At 42.9% G+C, this 13,723-nt stretch overlaps 1 protein-coding gene across 1 annotated transcript; it reads left to right on the top strand.

Annotated features, from left to right (window-relative positions):
- The first annotated feature begins 1,873 nt into the window (after positions 1-1,873).
- UTP23 (UTP23 small subunit processome component) lies at positions 1,874-13,256 on the top strand. Its single transcript, XM_038392529.2, has 3 exons — positions 1,874-2,394; positions 11,219-11,393; positions 12,295-13,256. Exons 1-3 carry the CDS (start codon positions 2,207-2,209, stop codon positions 12,649-12,651), a joined length of 720 nt encoding a protein of 239 aa, XP_038248457.1. The 5' UTR covers positions 1,874-2,206; the 3' UTR covers positions 12,652-13,256.
- Positions 13,257-13,723: the final 467 nt, after the last annotated feature.

The raw sequence follows: 13,723 nt of genomic DNA, 5'->3' as shown, positions 1-13,723 counted from the left end.
ATCAGAAGCAGGAAGCCTGCTAAAGAACCAGTGGGGCCCCTGGACGATCAAGATAGAAAAGGAGCACTTAAAGATGATAAAGTCATCGCAGAGAAATTAAATTAATTCTTTGCTTCAGTTTTCATGGCTGAGGATGTTAGGGAGATTCCCAAACCTGAGCCGTCTTTTGTGGGTGACAAATCTGAGGAATTGTCACAGATGGAAGTGACACTAGAGGAGGTTTTGGAATTAATTAAGAAACTCAACAGTAACAAGTCACCAGGACCAGATGGCATTCACCCAAGAGTTCTGAAAGAACTCAAATGTGAAATTGCAGAACTATTAACTACGGTTTGTAACCTGTCCTTTAAATCAGCTACTGTACCCAATGACTGGAAGATAACTAATATAACGCCAATATTTAAGAAGGGCCCTAGAGGTGATCCTAGCAATTACAGACCGGTAAGTCTAACATCAGTACCGGGCAAATTAGTTGAAACAATAGTAAAGAATAAAATTGTCAGACACATAGAAGAACATAAATTGTTGGGCAAAAGTCAACATGGTTTCTGTAAAGGGAGATCATGTCTTACTAATCTATTAGAGTTCTTTGAGGGGGTCAACAAACGTGGACAAGGGGGATCCAATGGCCATAGTGTACTTAGATTTCCAGAAAGCCTTTGACAAGGTCCCTCACCAAAGGCTCTTACGTAAATTAAGTTTCCATGGGATAAGGGGGAAGATCCTTTCATGGACTGAGAACTGGTTAAGAGATAGGGAACAAAGGGTAGGAATAAATGGTAAAATTTCAGAATGGAGATGGGTAACTAGTGGTGTTCCCCAAGGGTCAGTCCTAGGATCAATCCTATTCAACCTATTCATAAATGATCTGGAGAAAGGGATAAACAGCGAGGTGGCAAAGTTTGCAGATAATACTAAACTGCTCAAGATAGTTAAGACCAAAGCAGACTGTGAAGAACTGCTCAACTGTGAAGAAGATCTCACAAAACTACGTGATTGGGCAACAAAATGGTAAATGAAATTTAATGTGAATAAATGTAAAGTAATCCACATTGGAAAAAATAACCCCAGCTATATATACAATATGATGGGGGCTAATTTAGTTACAACTAATCAGGAACGAGATCTTGGAGTCATCATGGATAGTTCTCTGAAGACGTCCACGCAGTGTGCAGCAGCAGTCAAAAAAGCAAATAGGATGTTAGGAATCATTAAAAAAGAGATAGAGAATAAGATGGAGAATATCTTATTACCCTTATATAAATCCATAGTATGCCCACATCTTGAATACTGCGTACAGATGTGGTCCCCTCGTTTCAAAAAAGATACACTGGCATTAGTAAAGGTTCAGAAAAGAGCAACTAAAATTATTAGGGGTTTGGAACGGGTCCCATCTGAGGAGAGATTAAAGAGGCTAGGATTTTTCATCTTGGAAAAGAGGAGACAAGGGGGGATATGATAGAGGTATATAAAATCATGAGTGGTATGGTGAAAGTGAACAAGGCAAAGTTATTTACTTGTTCCCATAATATAAGAACTAGGGGCCACCAAATGAAAATAATGGGCAGCAGGTTTAAAACAAAAGGAAGTTCTTCACACAGCGCACAGTCAACCTGTGGAACTCCTTGCCTGAGGAGGTTGTGAAGGCTAGGACTATAACACGGTTTAAAAGAGAACTGGATACATTCACAGAGGTTAAGTCCACTAATGGCTATCAGCCAGCATGGGCAGGGAATGGTGTCCCTAGCCTCTGTTTGTCAGAGGGTGGGGATGGATGGCAGGCGGGAGATCACTAGATCACTAGAGGGGGCGGGGCTCTCGCAGGGGATTCAGGGTCCCGAGCGGCTCTCGCGGGGGTGGGGGGAGGGTGACGCCCGCCCGAATCTCACGGGCGGGAGGCTCTCGGGCAGCAGCGCAGGCGCAGCCGCCAGCACGCGCCCAGACATTAGTCGCCCGGTGATGGGGTGGCCGGGTGACGCGCGCACTAACGGACGTGACTTGGCTTCGCACACTCTTGTTCCGGCTCTCAAAGGCACGTGTCATTAGCCACGCCCCTCGCAAGACGCTCCGCCCTCTGTCCCGCCTCCTGCGGCCGCTTGCCACGCACATGCCTGGGGGTTTCCGGATCCGGGGCAGCCAAACAACCGCCGTTTAGTTCCGGAGGCGCAGGCGCTGTGGCCGTTGGCCGGGCCGCTCCGCTCCCGCCATGAAGATCACGCGGCAGAAACATGCTAAGAAATATATGAGCTTCTACAAGTACAACTTCGGCTTCCGGGAGCCCTTCCAGGTGCTGCTGGACGGGACCTTCTGCCAGGCCGCGCTGCGCAACAAGATCCAGATCCGCGACCAGCTGCCCGGCTATCTGGCTGGGGCCACCCAGCTCTGCACCACCCGGTCAGTGGCTGCGGCGGGGGAGGGGCCCCGCAATGCCGTCACGTGACCAGACGGACGCCTGGGCGCGCGCTTGGTGGGTGCCGTTACCGTGTCCCTGGCGGGCGGGCTGGCGCGCGCCTGACATCTGCCTCGCTTGCTCGTCCCGGGGGTGGCGCGAGGTGAACCGATAGCCAAGCGCCGGGGAGGTCCCCGGGGGATTCAGCCCCTTCCGCCCCCGTGCGTGACCCTCCCGGTGCGGGCGGGGCTGTGCACGGGAGCCCCGGCGGGGGGGGGGGGGAACACAGCTGCCTGGGCCAGGGAGACGGCGGTGGGTTCTGCGGCGGAGAGCGGCGTGAGCCTGAAGGAAGTGGTTGGTTCCCCTCCCTGTGCGGGGGGCCACCCCGTGAGCGCTCCTTAGGAGCCCCGCAAAGCCAGAGTATCCCTCCCCCGCTGCGGGCAGGGCTCGGGCAGCCCCGAGAGCTGGCGGGCCCTAGGCTGTGCACAGCCTCCGACCCCTGTCAATGAGCCTGAGGAGCTGTGCCAGGCTGAGGTGTCCCTAGAAAAGGTTTTGAAACAAATCGATAAACCGCAATAAGTTTGTCCCCAGGGACAGACGCGAATCTCGGAAGGAGCTGAGCTATCCTTTTCTGTGTAAACTTGTCGCATAAACCAGCCTCTGCACTTTCTCATTGGAGGCTTGCTAATATAGCACTGGTTTTTAAAATAGTCTTCAAAGGCGATCCTGGCAGTTACAGGCCTCTGAATCTAACTTCAGTACCAGGCAAATTGGCTGAAAGGATAATGAAGATCAGAATTATCAAACACTTAGATGGATGTGATTTGTAGGGGAAGAATCAACATGGCTTTTGTAAAAGGAAATTGTATCCCACCAACCTATTAGAATTCGTTGGGTGGGGTGAGGGTCAGCAAAAGTGGACAAGGGTTATTCATTTGCTCTAAGAAAAGGAGGACTTGTGGCACCTTAGAGACTAACAAATTTATTAGAGCATAAGCTTTCGTGAGCTACAGCTCACTTCATCGGATGCATCCGATGAAGTGAGCTGTAGCTCACGAAAGCTTATGCTCAAATAAATTTGTTAGTCTCTAAGGTGCCACAAGTCCTCCTTTTTCTTTTTGCGAATACAGACTAACACGGCTGCTACTCTGAAACCTGTCATTTGCTCTAGTGATTGTGGACTATCAGAAAGCCTTAGAGTGCCCTCACCAAAGGATCTTGAGCAAAGTAAAGAATCATGGGATAAGCCAAGGTCATCTCATGGATCAGTAACTGGTTAAAAGATGATTTAGATGATGGCATAGAGAGTACACTTATAAAGTTTGCGGATGATACCAAGCTGGGAGGGATTGCAAGTGCTTTGAAGGATAGGATTAAAATTTAAAATGATCTGGAGAAATGGTCTGAAGTAAATAGGATGAAATTCAGTAAGGACAAACCTAAAGTACTCTACTTAGGAAGGAACAATCAATTTTACACATACAAAATGGGAAATGAGTGCTTGGGAAGGAGTACTGCGTAAAGGGATCTGGGGACATAGTGGATCACAAGCTAAATAGAAGTCAACAGTGTAATGCTGTTGCAGAAAAAGCAAACATCATTCTGGGATGTATTAGCAGGAGCATTGTAAGCAAAACACAAGAAGTAATTCATCCGCTCTACTCCACGCTGATTAGGCCTCAGCTGGAGTATTGTGTCCAGTTCTGGGTGCCACATTTCAGGAAAGATGTGGACAAATTGGAGGAAGTCTAGAGAAGAGCAACAAAAATGATAAAAGGTCTAGAAAACATGACCTATGAGGGAAGATTGAAAAAATTGGGTTTAAGTCTGGAGAAGAGACGATTGAGGGGGGCCATAACAGTTTTCAAGTATATAAAAGGTTGTTACAAGGAGGAGGGAGAAAAAATATTCTTCTTAGCCTCTGAGGGTAGAACAAGAAGCAATGGGCTTAAATTGCAGGAAAGGAGGTTTAGGTTTGATGTTAGGAAAAACTTCCTGTCAGGGTGGTTAAGCACTGGAATAAATTACATCGGGAGGTGGTGGAATCTCCATCATTTGGAGATTTTTAAGAGCAGGTTGGACAAAGACCTGTCAGAGATTGTCTAGATAATACTTAGTCCTATCTTGAGTGCAGGGAACTGGACTAGATGACCTCTTGAGGTTCCTCCCAGTTCTATGTTTCTAAGATAGGAAACAAAGGGTTGGAATAAATGATCAGTATTCTCCCTGGAGAGAAGTAAGTAGTGGTGTCCCCCGGGGTCTGTACTGGGACCAGTGCTATTGAACGTATTGATAAATTATCTTGAAAAGGGGGTCAACATTGAGGTGGCAAAGTTTGTAGATAGCACAAAATAACTGAAGATAAGAGTTAAGTCCAAAGCAGATTGTGAAGGGTTACAAATCTATCTCATAAAACTGGGTGATTGGGCAAGAAACTGGCAGGTGAAATTCAATGTAGGTAAATGCAAAGTAATTCACATTGACAAACAATCCTAATTATATATAAAAATGATGGGGTCTAAATTAGCTGTTACCACTCAAGAAATAAACCTTAGAATCATTGTGGATAGTTCTCTGAAAACATCTGCTCAATGTGCAGCAGGAGTCAAAAAATGACAGAAAGTTAGGAACCATTTAGAAAGGGATAGATAAGACAGAAAATATCATAATGCCGCTGTATAAATCCAACTAATGCCTGCACCTAGAATATTGCATGTAGTTCTCATTGCCCCATTTCAGAAGAGAGATGTTAGAATTAGAAATATTATAGAGAAATGAAACAAAAATGATTCGGGGTATGGAACAACTTGCACATGAGAACATTAAAAAGACTGGGACTGTTCAACTTCGAAAAGAGACAAGTAAAGGGAATCTGATAGCAATATATAAAATAATGGTGTGAAGAAAGTGAATGGGAAGTGTTGTTTATAAAACACACAAACCAGGGGTCACCCAATTAAATTAATAGGCAGCAAGTTTAAAACAAACGTAAGTACTTCAGACAATGCCTAGTTAACTGTGAAACTCATTGCCAGGGAATGTCATGAAGGCCAAATGTATAACTGGGTTCAAAAGAGAATTAGTAAGTTCATGGATGGGTTTAGGGGCAGAGGTGGGCAAACTACAGCGTACGGCCACATCCAACTTCTGAGCTCCTATCCCAGGAGACTAGCCCCCAGTCCCTCCCCCGCTGTTACCCCTCTCCCGCAGCCTCAGCTCACTGCGCCACCAGCGCAATGCTGTGAGCTCCTGGGGCAGCGCAGCTGCAGAGCCTGGCCTGACCCAGTGCACTGTGCTGTGCGGTGGAGTGGCTGGCTCCAGCCGGGCAGCGTGGCTGTAGCGCCGACAGCCACCAGTACTCCAGGCACCACGGTAAGGGGGCAGGGTGGGGGAGTTGGATAGAGGGCACGGGAATTTGGGGGTGGTGGTGGTCGGGGGCAGGCGTGTGGATAGGGGTAGACTGGTAGAATTGTGGGTAGGTAGTAGGACTCGTAGAATTGTGTTTGTAAGTTTATTATTTACCAGCAGTGAATTCAGCACCTATGGTGCTGGTTAATTACTGTTCAATGAATATATTAGGCAACAAATACTGGTGAAATTCATTGAATAAGATATTTTAAATGTTTCTTCCTCTTTAATCAGCCCTAATAATAAGTTACATATTTTGAAATAGTCCTGTAGAAAGTTGATTGCAATTGTGTTACAATTAAATCCAGTACTCACCTAGTGCACAGCTTGTTTTATTTCTTTAAATTGGGATTTTCAAAGAACTTAACTTGAAATTCAGTGATATTTGGGGAACTAACTCAGCACCCTTTGAAAATCCTATCCTTAGACTTCAGAGAGCATAGCTTTGGAGGTATGGCCTCAAGGGCATGGTAACACATGTTTTTCACACTGCTTACTTGCAAAGATGGAATCATGTTTTAGCCATGTTGAGGTAATAGTGTTGTAACCAGGTCCCCTGACATGGTTGGTCTTGTAGCATACGTGTAACCTTTTTCATATTCCAGTAGTTATTGCAACAGTTATTTCAACAGCAGAACTTCCTGAGCTTCATCAGGCAGACCCTTCCCAAGCCCTGTCAAGCCACCTGTACTTTACAGAGACCCTGATTTTCATCCACACACATGCCCCGACTTATTGTGATATTGCCAGGGTTCAATGCAATGTACAATGGTAGTTGCATGGGTGACTTAAAAAAAAAAAAGCACCATAGTTGCTTTGAAAAGGAAGTAAGTATAGTGAACAAAAAGGGGTTGTGTTTTGATCCCCAGGTGGTGCGTTTTTTTGATTTGTCTCAGCCCATCTTTGCTTTCAACCTAGAGCACCGGTTCCAAAATGAATCCTTTACTTTGCAAGCTGGTGGAACTGCAGACAAACAACTGCCTCTTACATTGATATCTGTCTGTCCTAACTTCCTTTCCTTCTACTTTATTTCAAATAAATCGGCAGTGACAGTCATGCAGCACAGAGCAGGCCAACCTAGATTTTAGCAGGTTTCAAAGTAGCAGCTGTATTAGTCTGTATTCACAAAAAAAGAAAAGGAGTACTTGTGGCACCTTAGAGACTAACAACTTTATTTGAGCATAAGCTTTCGTGAGCTACAGCTCACTTCATCGGATGCATTTGGTGGAAAACACAGTGGGGAGATTTATATACAAACACAGAGAACATGAAACAATGGGTTTTATCATACACACTGTAAGGAAAGTGATCACTTAAGATGAGCTATTACCAGCAGGAAAGGGGGGGAAGGAGGAAAATCTTTTGTGGTGATAATCAAGGTGGGCCATTTCCAGCAGTTTATAGATTCATAGATACTAAGGTCAGAAGGGACCACTCTGATCATCTAGTCCGACCTCCTGCACAGCGCAGGCCACAGAATGTCACCCACCACTCCTATGAAAAACCTCACCCATGTCTGAGCTATTGAAGTCCTCAAATCATGGTTCAAAACTTCAAGGAGCAGAGAAGCCTCCCTCCAGTCAACCATGCCCCATGCTACAGAGGAAGGCAAAAAAACCTCCAGGGCCTCTCCAATCTGCCCTGGAGGAAAAACTCCCTCCCGACCCCAAACATGGCAATCAGCCAAACCCTGAGCACATGGGCAAGATTCACCAGCCAGATACCCAGGAAAGAGTTTTCTATAGTAAATCAGATCCCATCCATCTAATATCCCATCTCAGGGGATTTGGCCTATTTACCCTGAATATTTAAAGATCAATTACTTACCAAAATCCCATTATCCCATCATACCATCTCCTCCATAAACTTATCGAGTAGAATCTTAAAACCAGATAGATCTTTTGCCCCCACTGCTTCCCTTGGAAAGTTATTCCAAAACTTCACTCCTCTGATGGTTAAAAACCTTCGTCTGATTTCAAGTCTAAACTTCCTGGTGGCCAGTTTATACCCATTTGTTCTTGTGTCCACATTGGTGCTGAGCTGAAATAATTCCTCTCCCTCTCCTATATTTATCCCTCTGATATATTTATAGAGAGCAAGTTAACAAGAACGTCTGAGGAACGGTGGGGGGTGGGATGAGGGTAGAAATAACATGGGGAAATAGTTTTACTTTATGTAATGACTCGTCCACTCCCAGTCTCTATTCAAGCCTAAGTTAATTGTATCCAGTTTGCAAATTAATTCCAATTCAGCAGTCTCTCGCTGGAGTCAGCAGCACTGCAATGGGTACCCGCATGGCCCCAGTATGCCAATATTTTTATGGCTGACTTAGAACAACGCTTCCTCAGCTCTCGTCCCCTAATGCCCCTACTCTACTTGCGCTACATTGATGACATCTTCATCCTCTGGACCCATGGAAAAGAAGCCCTTGAGGAATTCCACCATGATTTCAACAATTTCCATCCCACCATCAACCTCAGCCTGGACCAGTCCACACAAGAGATCCATTTCCTGGGCACTACGGTACTAATAAGCGATGGTCACATAAACACCACCCTATATCGGAAACCTACTGACCGCTGTTCCTGCCTACATGCCTCTAGCTTTCATCCAGATCATACCACACGATCCATTGTCTACAGCCAAGCTCTACGATACAACCGCATTTGCTCCAACCCCTCAGACAGAGACAAACACCTACAAGATCTCTATCAAGCATTCTTATAACTACAATATCCACCTGCTGAAGAAGAGTACCTAGGAGTCATCAAAGCCAACAAAGAAAATCACAGAACGCCATCACCTTTAGCCACCTAAAACCTCTCCAACGCATCATCAAGGATCTACAACCTATCCTGAAGGACGACCCATCACTCTCGCAGATCTTGGGAGACAGGCCAGTCCTTGCTTACAGACAGCCCCCCAACCTCAAGCAAATACTCACCAGCAACCATACACCACACAACAGAACCACTAACCCAGGAACCTATCGTTGCAACAAAGCCCGTTGCCAACTCTGTCCACGTATCTATTCAGGGGACACCATCCTAGGGCCTAATCACATCAGCCACACTATCACAGGCTCGTTCACCTGTGCATTTACCAATGTGATATATGCCATCATGTGCCAGCAATGCCCCTCTGCCATGTACATTGGTCAACTTGGACAGTCTCTATGTAAAAGAATAAATGGACACAAATCAGACGTCAAGAATTATAACATTCAAAAACCAGTCGGGGAACACTTCAATCTCTCCGGTCACTCAATTACAGACCTCAAAGTGGCTATCCTTCAACAAAAAAAACTTCAAAAACAGACTCCAGCAAGAGACTACTGAAATTGAAATTAATTTGCAAATTGGATACAATTAACTTAGGCTTGAATAGAGACTGGGAGTGGATGAGTCATTACATAAAGTAAAACTATTTCCCCATGTTATTTCTACCCTCACCCCACCCCCCACTGTTCCTCAGATGTTCTTGTTAACTGCTGGAAATGGCCCACCTTGCTTGTCACCATGAAAGGTTTTCCTTCTCTCTCCCCCCACCCCCCCACTGGTGATGGCTCATCTTTAGTGATCGCTCTCCTTAATACATCCGATGAAGTGAGCTGTAGCTCACGAAAGCTTATGCTCAAATAAATTTGTTAGTCTCTAAGGTGCCACAAGTACTCCTTTTCTTTTTGTGAATACAGACTAACACGGCTGCTACTCTGAAACCTCTCCTTACAGTGTGTATGATAACACCTATTGTTTCATGGTGTGTGTGTGTGTGTGTGTGTGTGTGTGTGTGTGTGTGTGTGTAAATCTCCCCACTGTATTTTCCACCGAATGCATCCGATGAAGTGAGCTGTAGCTCACGAAAGCTTATGCTCTAATAAATTTGTTAGTCTCTAAGGTGCCACAAGTACTCCTTTAGATTTTAGCATTGTGCTTAGTAGAAGTTTACATATTCCATCTCTTCACTTCCAGAATAGTTTCTATCATCCCTGGAAAAACACTTGATGTTGAAAGCAGTAATTCAGTTTACGTTTGTTTGATGGATCCTTTCGTGTTCCCTATGTCAACAAAGTTGAAATCTACCACCTCTTCACCATTAGTATCTGCTTTCTTCAGTTTCCCTTCATTTTTTAACCATGTGCAGTGGAAAAATGTTGAACTTTTTAAAAATATATTTTAGTATATTGTACATAACAATGGAAGCACAGAAACCAAAGACGAGTCTAACTGGTAGTATTATTAATTGGTTTTGGTCCATCATGCTGCTTTGCTTCAGGATTGCTTTGTCAGATGAAATAGATGCACTCTTAAAATTTTCTGAAAGAGTATGCAGTGAACGTCTGGGGTATGAGAGAGAACAAAAAGGAGTTCCATTTTCTTAATGGTATAACTGAGTGGATCAGAGCATTGCCCTAGCAATGATGTAATTATGGTTGAAATGGCATTATGGTTTTAAGAAGTGAATATGGCTGTCTACATATGCCTATCTCAATACACATCTCTGAAGAAATCCCAGATAGCCTTGTATGGCTCTAGACCCTTCCCAAGCCCTGTCAAGCCATCTGTATTTTACAGAGACCCTGATTTTCATCCACCCCTATGCTCCTTTAATATGTAAATCCCAGAGAATGTTTCCACTGAGTAGCTGTATTTGCAAACCTGCAAAATAGTAATCAAACTGATTGCACATCAGACATCCCAGTGCCTGTTTTTCTCTGTCATGCCATTCAGAATTGTGGTCTCATAGCAACTCAGTGGTCATTAAGGCACAAATTAACACCACATACAGTAAATAAAGCAATTGGTGCCATTGCATATTATTTTGTTTTAGTTGTATTATGGTAGTGCTCTGTGTGCTAGGTGATGATGTCTAAACATATTGGAAGCGGTAGTCCTCTACCCAAAGGGCTCACAGTCTTGAAGAAATTTGAATGTCTTTGTAGTGGCCATAATTATATTAACACATGTTTTTGAATGTGGTAATATATCTGTATAGCAATTTAAGCAGTTGTATAAACCTCAATAAGAGTATAAGGATTTGACACTCCCATTGAATTGTCCCTATTTAATATTTCAAATGTTACTGATCAGTCTTGTTTAGAACTATTGAACATTTGCTGAAGTAAGATAAATTGTTTCATTTAGATTATTGGGCACTGTATGACAAGCATAGAGCCTGATCAGATAATGTTCAGCTATAATCAAACATGTTTGAGAATTCAAAATTTAAAATCTTTGCACTTGTATACAACAGTTGTGCAAGTAGTCAAGTATCGGAGGGTAGCCATGTTAGTCTGTATCCACAAAAACAACAAGGAGCCCGGTGACAGCTTAAAGACTAACACATTTGTTTGGGCATAAACTTTCTATAAAAAAACCACTTATTTTCCTCTAATAAATCACTCTTATTTTTGCTCTTTAGATGTGTTCTAAAAGAATTGGAGTCATTGGGGAAGGAACTTTATGGAGCAAAGCTAATTGCCCAAAGATTTCAAGTTCGAAACTGTTCCCACTTCAAAGATCCAGTGAGTGGCTCAACATGTCTATTGTCCATGATTGAGATTGGTAATCCTCATCACTATTTCATTGCTACACAGGTAATACATTTTAAAATAAAGTTAAGCCATATTTCCTAAATCTATTCTCAGATTCGTAAGTATCAGGAATTCTGCCAACTATGAACATGAGATTTTTTTTTATATGATTTATTGGCACTAAATTTATAAGACTTTATAAATGCACGCCCAAGACAAGTAACTTTACATGCAAATTTCAAAATGGGAAAATTGTAGGTTGCATGCAAAGTTACCAGTTTTGTGAGCACAAGTGAATGATTAGCTATTGCTGTAGTCAGTACCCTAAAACAGAATGACAGTTTTAAGGAAACAAGCAGCAGATGTGATTTTTGCATGATGAATGGGAACAAAAAGATTGTATGTGCCCTGATTGCCTGTCCACCAGTCTGTGTTAGCATTGGTTTAACATACTGTAATTTTAATTAAAATGCTAAACTGGAAATTTGGAATAGCTTTTGGTTCATCTTTTTTAAATAGAAAATGATACTTAAACTGGCAAGTGCTGTTGAAACTTGTGTGCAGATAAGATACTGATTTTTAAGTCTATTGTGACTTTGCATTCACTAGCACTTTTATGTATTTGAATCTGAATCTGTTTTATATTCTGCACTACATGAAAATAAGATGGTTTGCTAGAATCTTATAGCATCTTCTATTAGAACATTTACCTCTTTTGCAAATTACATGGGCAGTTACCTGATTACCTGTTTTAAACACTTTTTTTTTTTTTCTGTCCACAAAGGTAGAAGGTAAATTTCACGATATGGATGATAGTAAGGGAGGTAATTGGGGTTTATCTGCTAGATTAATACTCTATTTTTTTTTTATAGACTGTATCTGTCTAATCTTTTAAAAGCAGTTGCATTTGAATTGAAGGTTTGATCCATCCCAAAATATTGACTGATATGTTTGTTTTTGACAGGACCAGGATTTGGCAACAAAAGTGAAGAAAAAGGCTGGAGTTCCTCTTCTCTTTATTATTCAGAACACTATGGTGCTGGACAAACCTTCTCCGAAATCACTGGCATTTGTTCAAGCCATGCAAGCAAATCAGCTTGTTCCAGAGCACCAGAAACAAAGTATTGAGCATCTTAAAGAAGAACAGGGACTAGTAAAAGAGTCTGAAAACAGAAGAAAACGTAAGAGGGCAGGTGGCCCCAATCCTCTCAGCTGCCTGAAGAAAAAGAAAAAAGTGCAGGAGACCCAACAGCCTTCCACTGCTAAGAGGAAACGAAAAAGAAAACGAAACCGGGCTAAATCGGAAGCAAAGGCAGTGTAAGTGCAGCTGAGTGTGAAAGCATAAAGTTGCCCATATAAACCGTACAGGACTTAAATACAGCTTGAACTTTGTGCAAAGAAAAAAAAATTCTTACAATTCTAATATGAAAATAAGTTTTATTTTTATGAAATATATATTCTTCATTGTAACTTTCACCACCTTTGTATATTTATATCATCCCAGTAATACAACTTTCTCTTTATTAATCAGATAATTACAAAACTTTTTTCCCACTATAACCACGTCTGCCCTCAATGAGCAATTGGAGAGCTGTTATGTTGCAAAATCTGGTATCTGGAGTGCCCCAAGTAGTGTGGTGGTTGGTTTTTTTTTTTTTTTTTTTTATTATTATTATTATTATTTTATTATATTTCTCTGTGCACAGTTCTGCCCTCACATGAACAAATGGTGTGTATTGTTCCTGGCCCTGCCTTAGTTGGGATCCTAAGGAGGAAGTGTAAATGAGTTTTATAAATTTTTCCTGTAAGATGTTGTAACAGATCTCCTCAAACTCTGCATCAAACCTTGTCTGTATTTCCCACTCTCATGTAAGCCAGCGTCCAATTTCCAGGCCTGTGCATCAGTAAAGCTGCTTCTACTGTCAGCATTCATTGCTTTTTCTGTGGGATACATTTTATTGAAATTCAAACACAGTTCAGATTAAATCAAGATGGACAAACCACCTGGATCCTCCTGAGGCCTCTGCCTCAGCGGGCTGCTTCCTATGCAGGATGTATACCCCCTGCTAGGTCTTCCACCTGGCTAGTGTAACTAGTTCCCTTCCAGGTCTTTTCCCTCACCCTGCAGGAGACTTCCCTACTCCCTGCACCTCTTCCTTCAGTTGAGCTGCTTGTTGGTCTCTTTATTTCACGACTTGGGAGGCAGCTAGGGCATAACCTGTGACTAACAACTCCCTTCAAGGGGTCAGCCTACCTTTTGACAATTTTCCTTTACAGCACTAGTGCCTGAATAGGTCACTTAGGCACAGAAGAAATGGTAGGAACAAGTGTGCAACTTGGTCATGCTGAAACAGTGCCACACAACAAAAGAAGTGAGGTTCATAGTATGGCAC

This window comes from Dermochelys coriacea, chromosome 2 (genome assembly GCF_009764565.3).
Source record: "Dermochelys coriacea isolate rDerCor1 chromosome 2, rDerCor1.pri.v4, whole genome shotgun sequence".
NCBI lineage: Eukaryota > Metazoa > Chordata > Testudines > Dermochelyidae > Dermochelys > Dermochelys coriacea.
This window is presented reverse-complemented; position numbering and strand designations above follow the sequence as displayed.

Coding starts and splice junctions, on each gene's coding strand:
- UTP23 (XM_038392529.2), top strand. CDS start 2,207: ATGAAGATCACGCGGCAGAAACATGCTAAGAAATATATGAGCTTCTAC. Junction 2,395..11,218: donor ACCCAGCTCTGCACCACCCG/GTCAGTGGCTGC, acceptor TTTGCTCTTTAG/ATGTGTTCTAAAAGAATTGG. Junction 11,394..12,294: donor ACTATTTCATTGCTACACAG/GTAATACATTTT, acceptor TGTTTTTGACAG/GACCAGGATTTGGCAACAAA.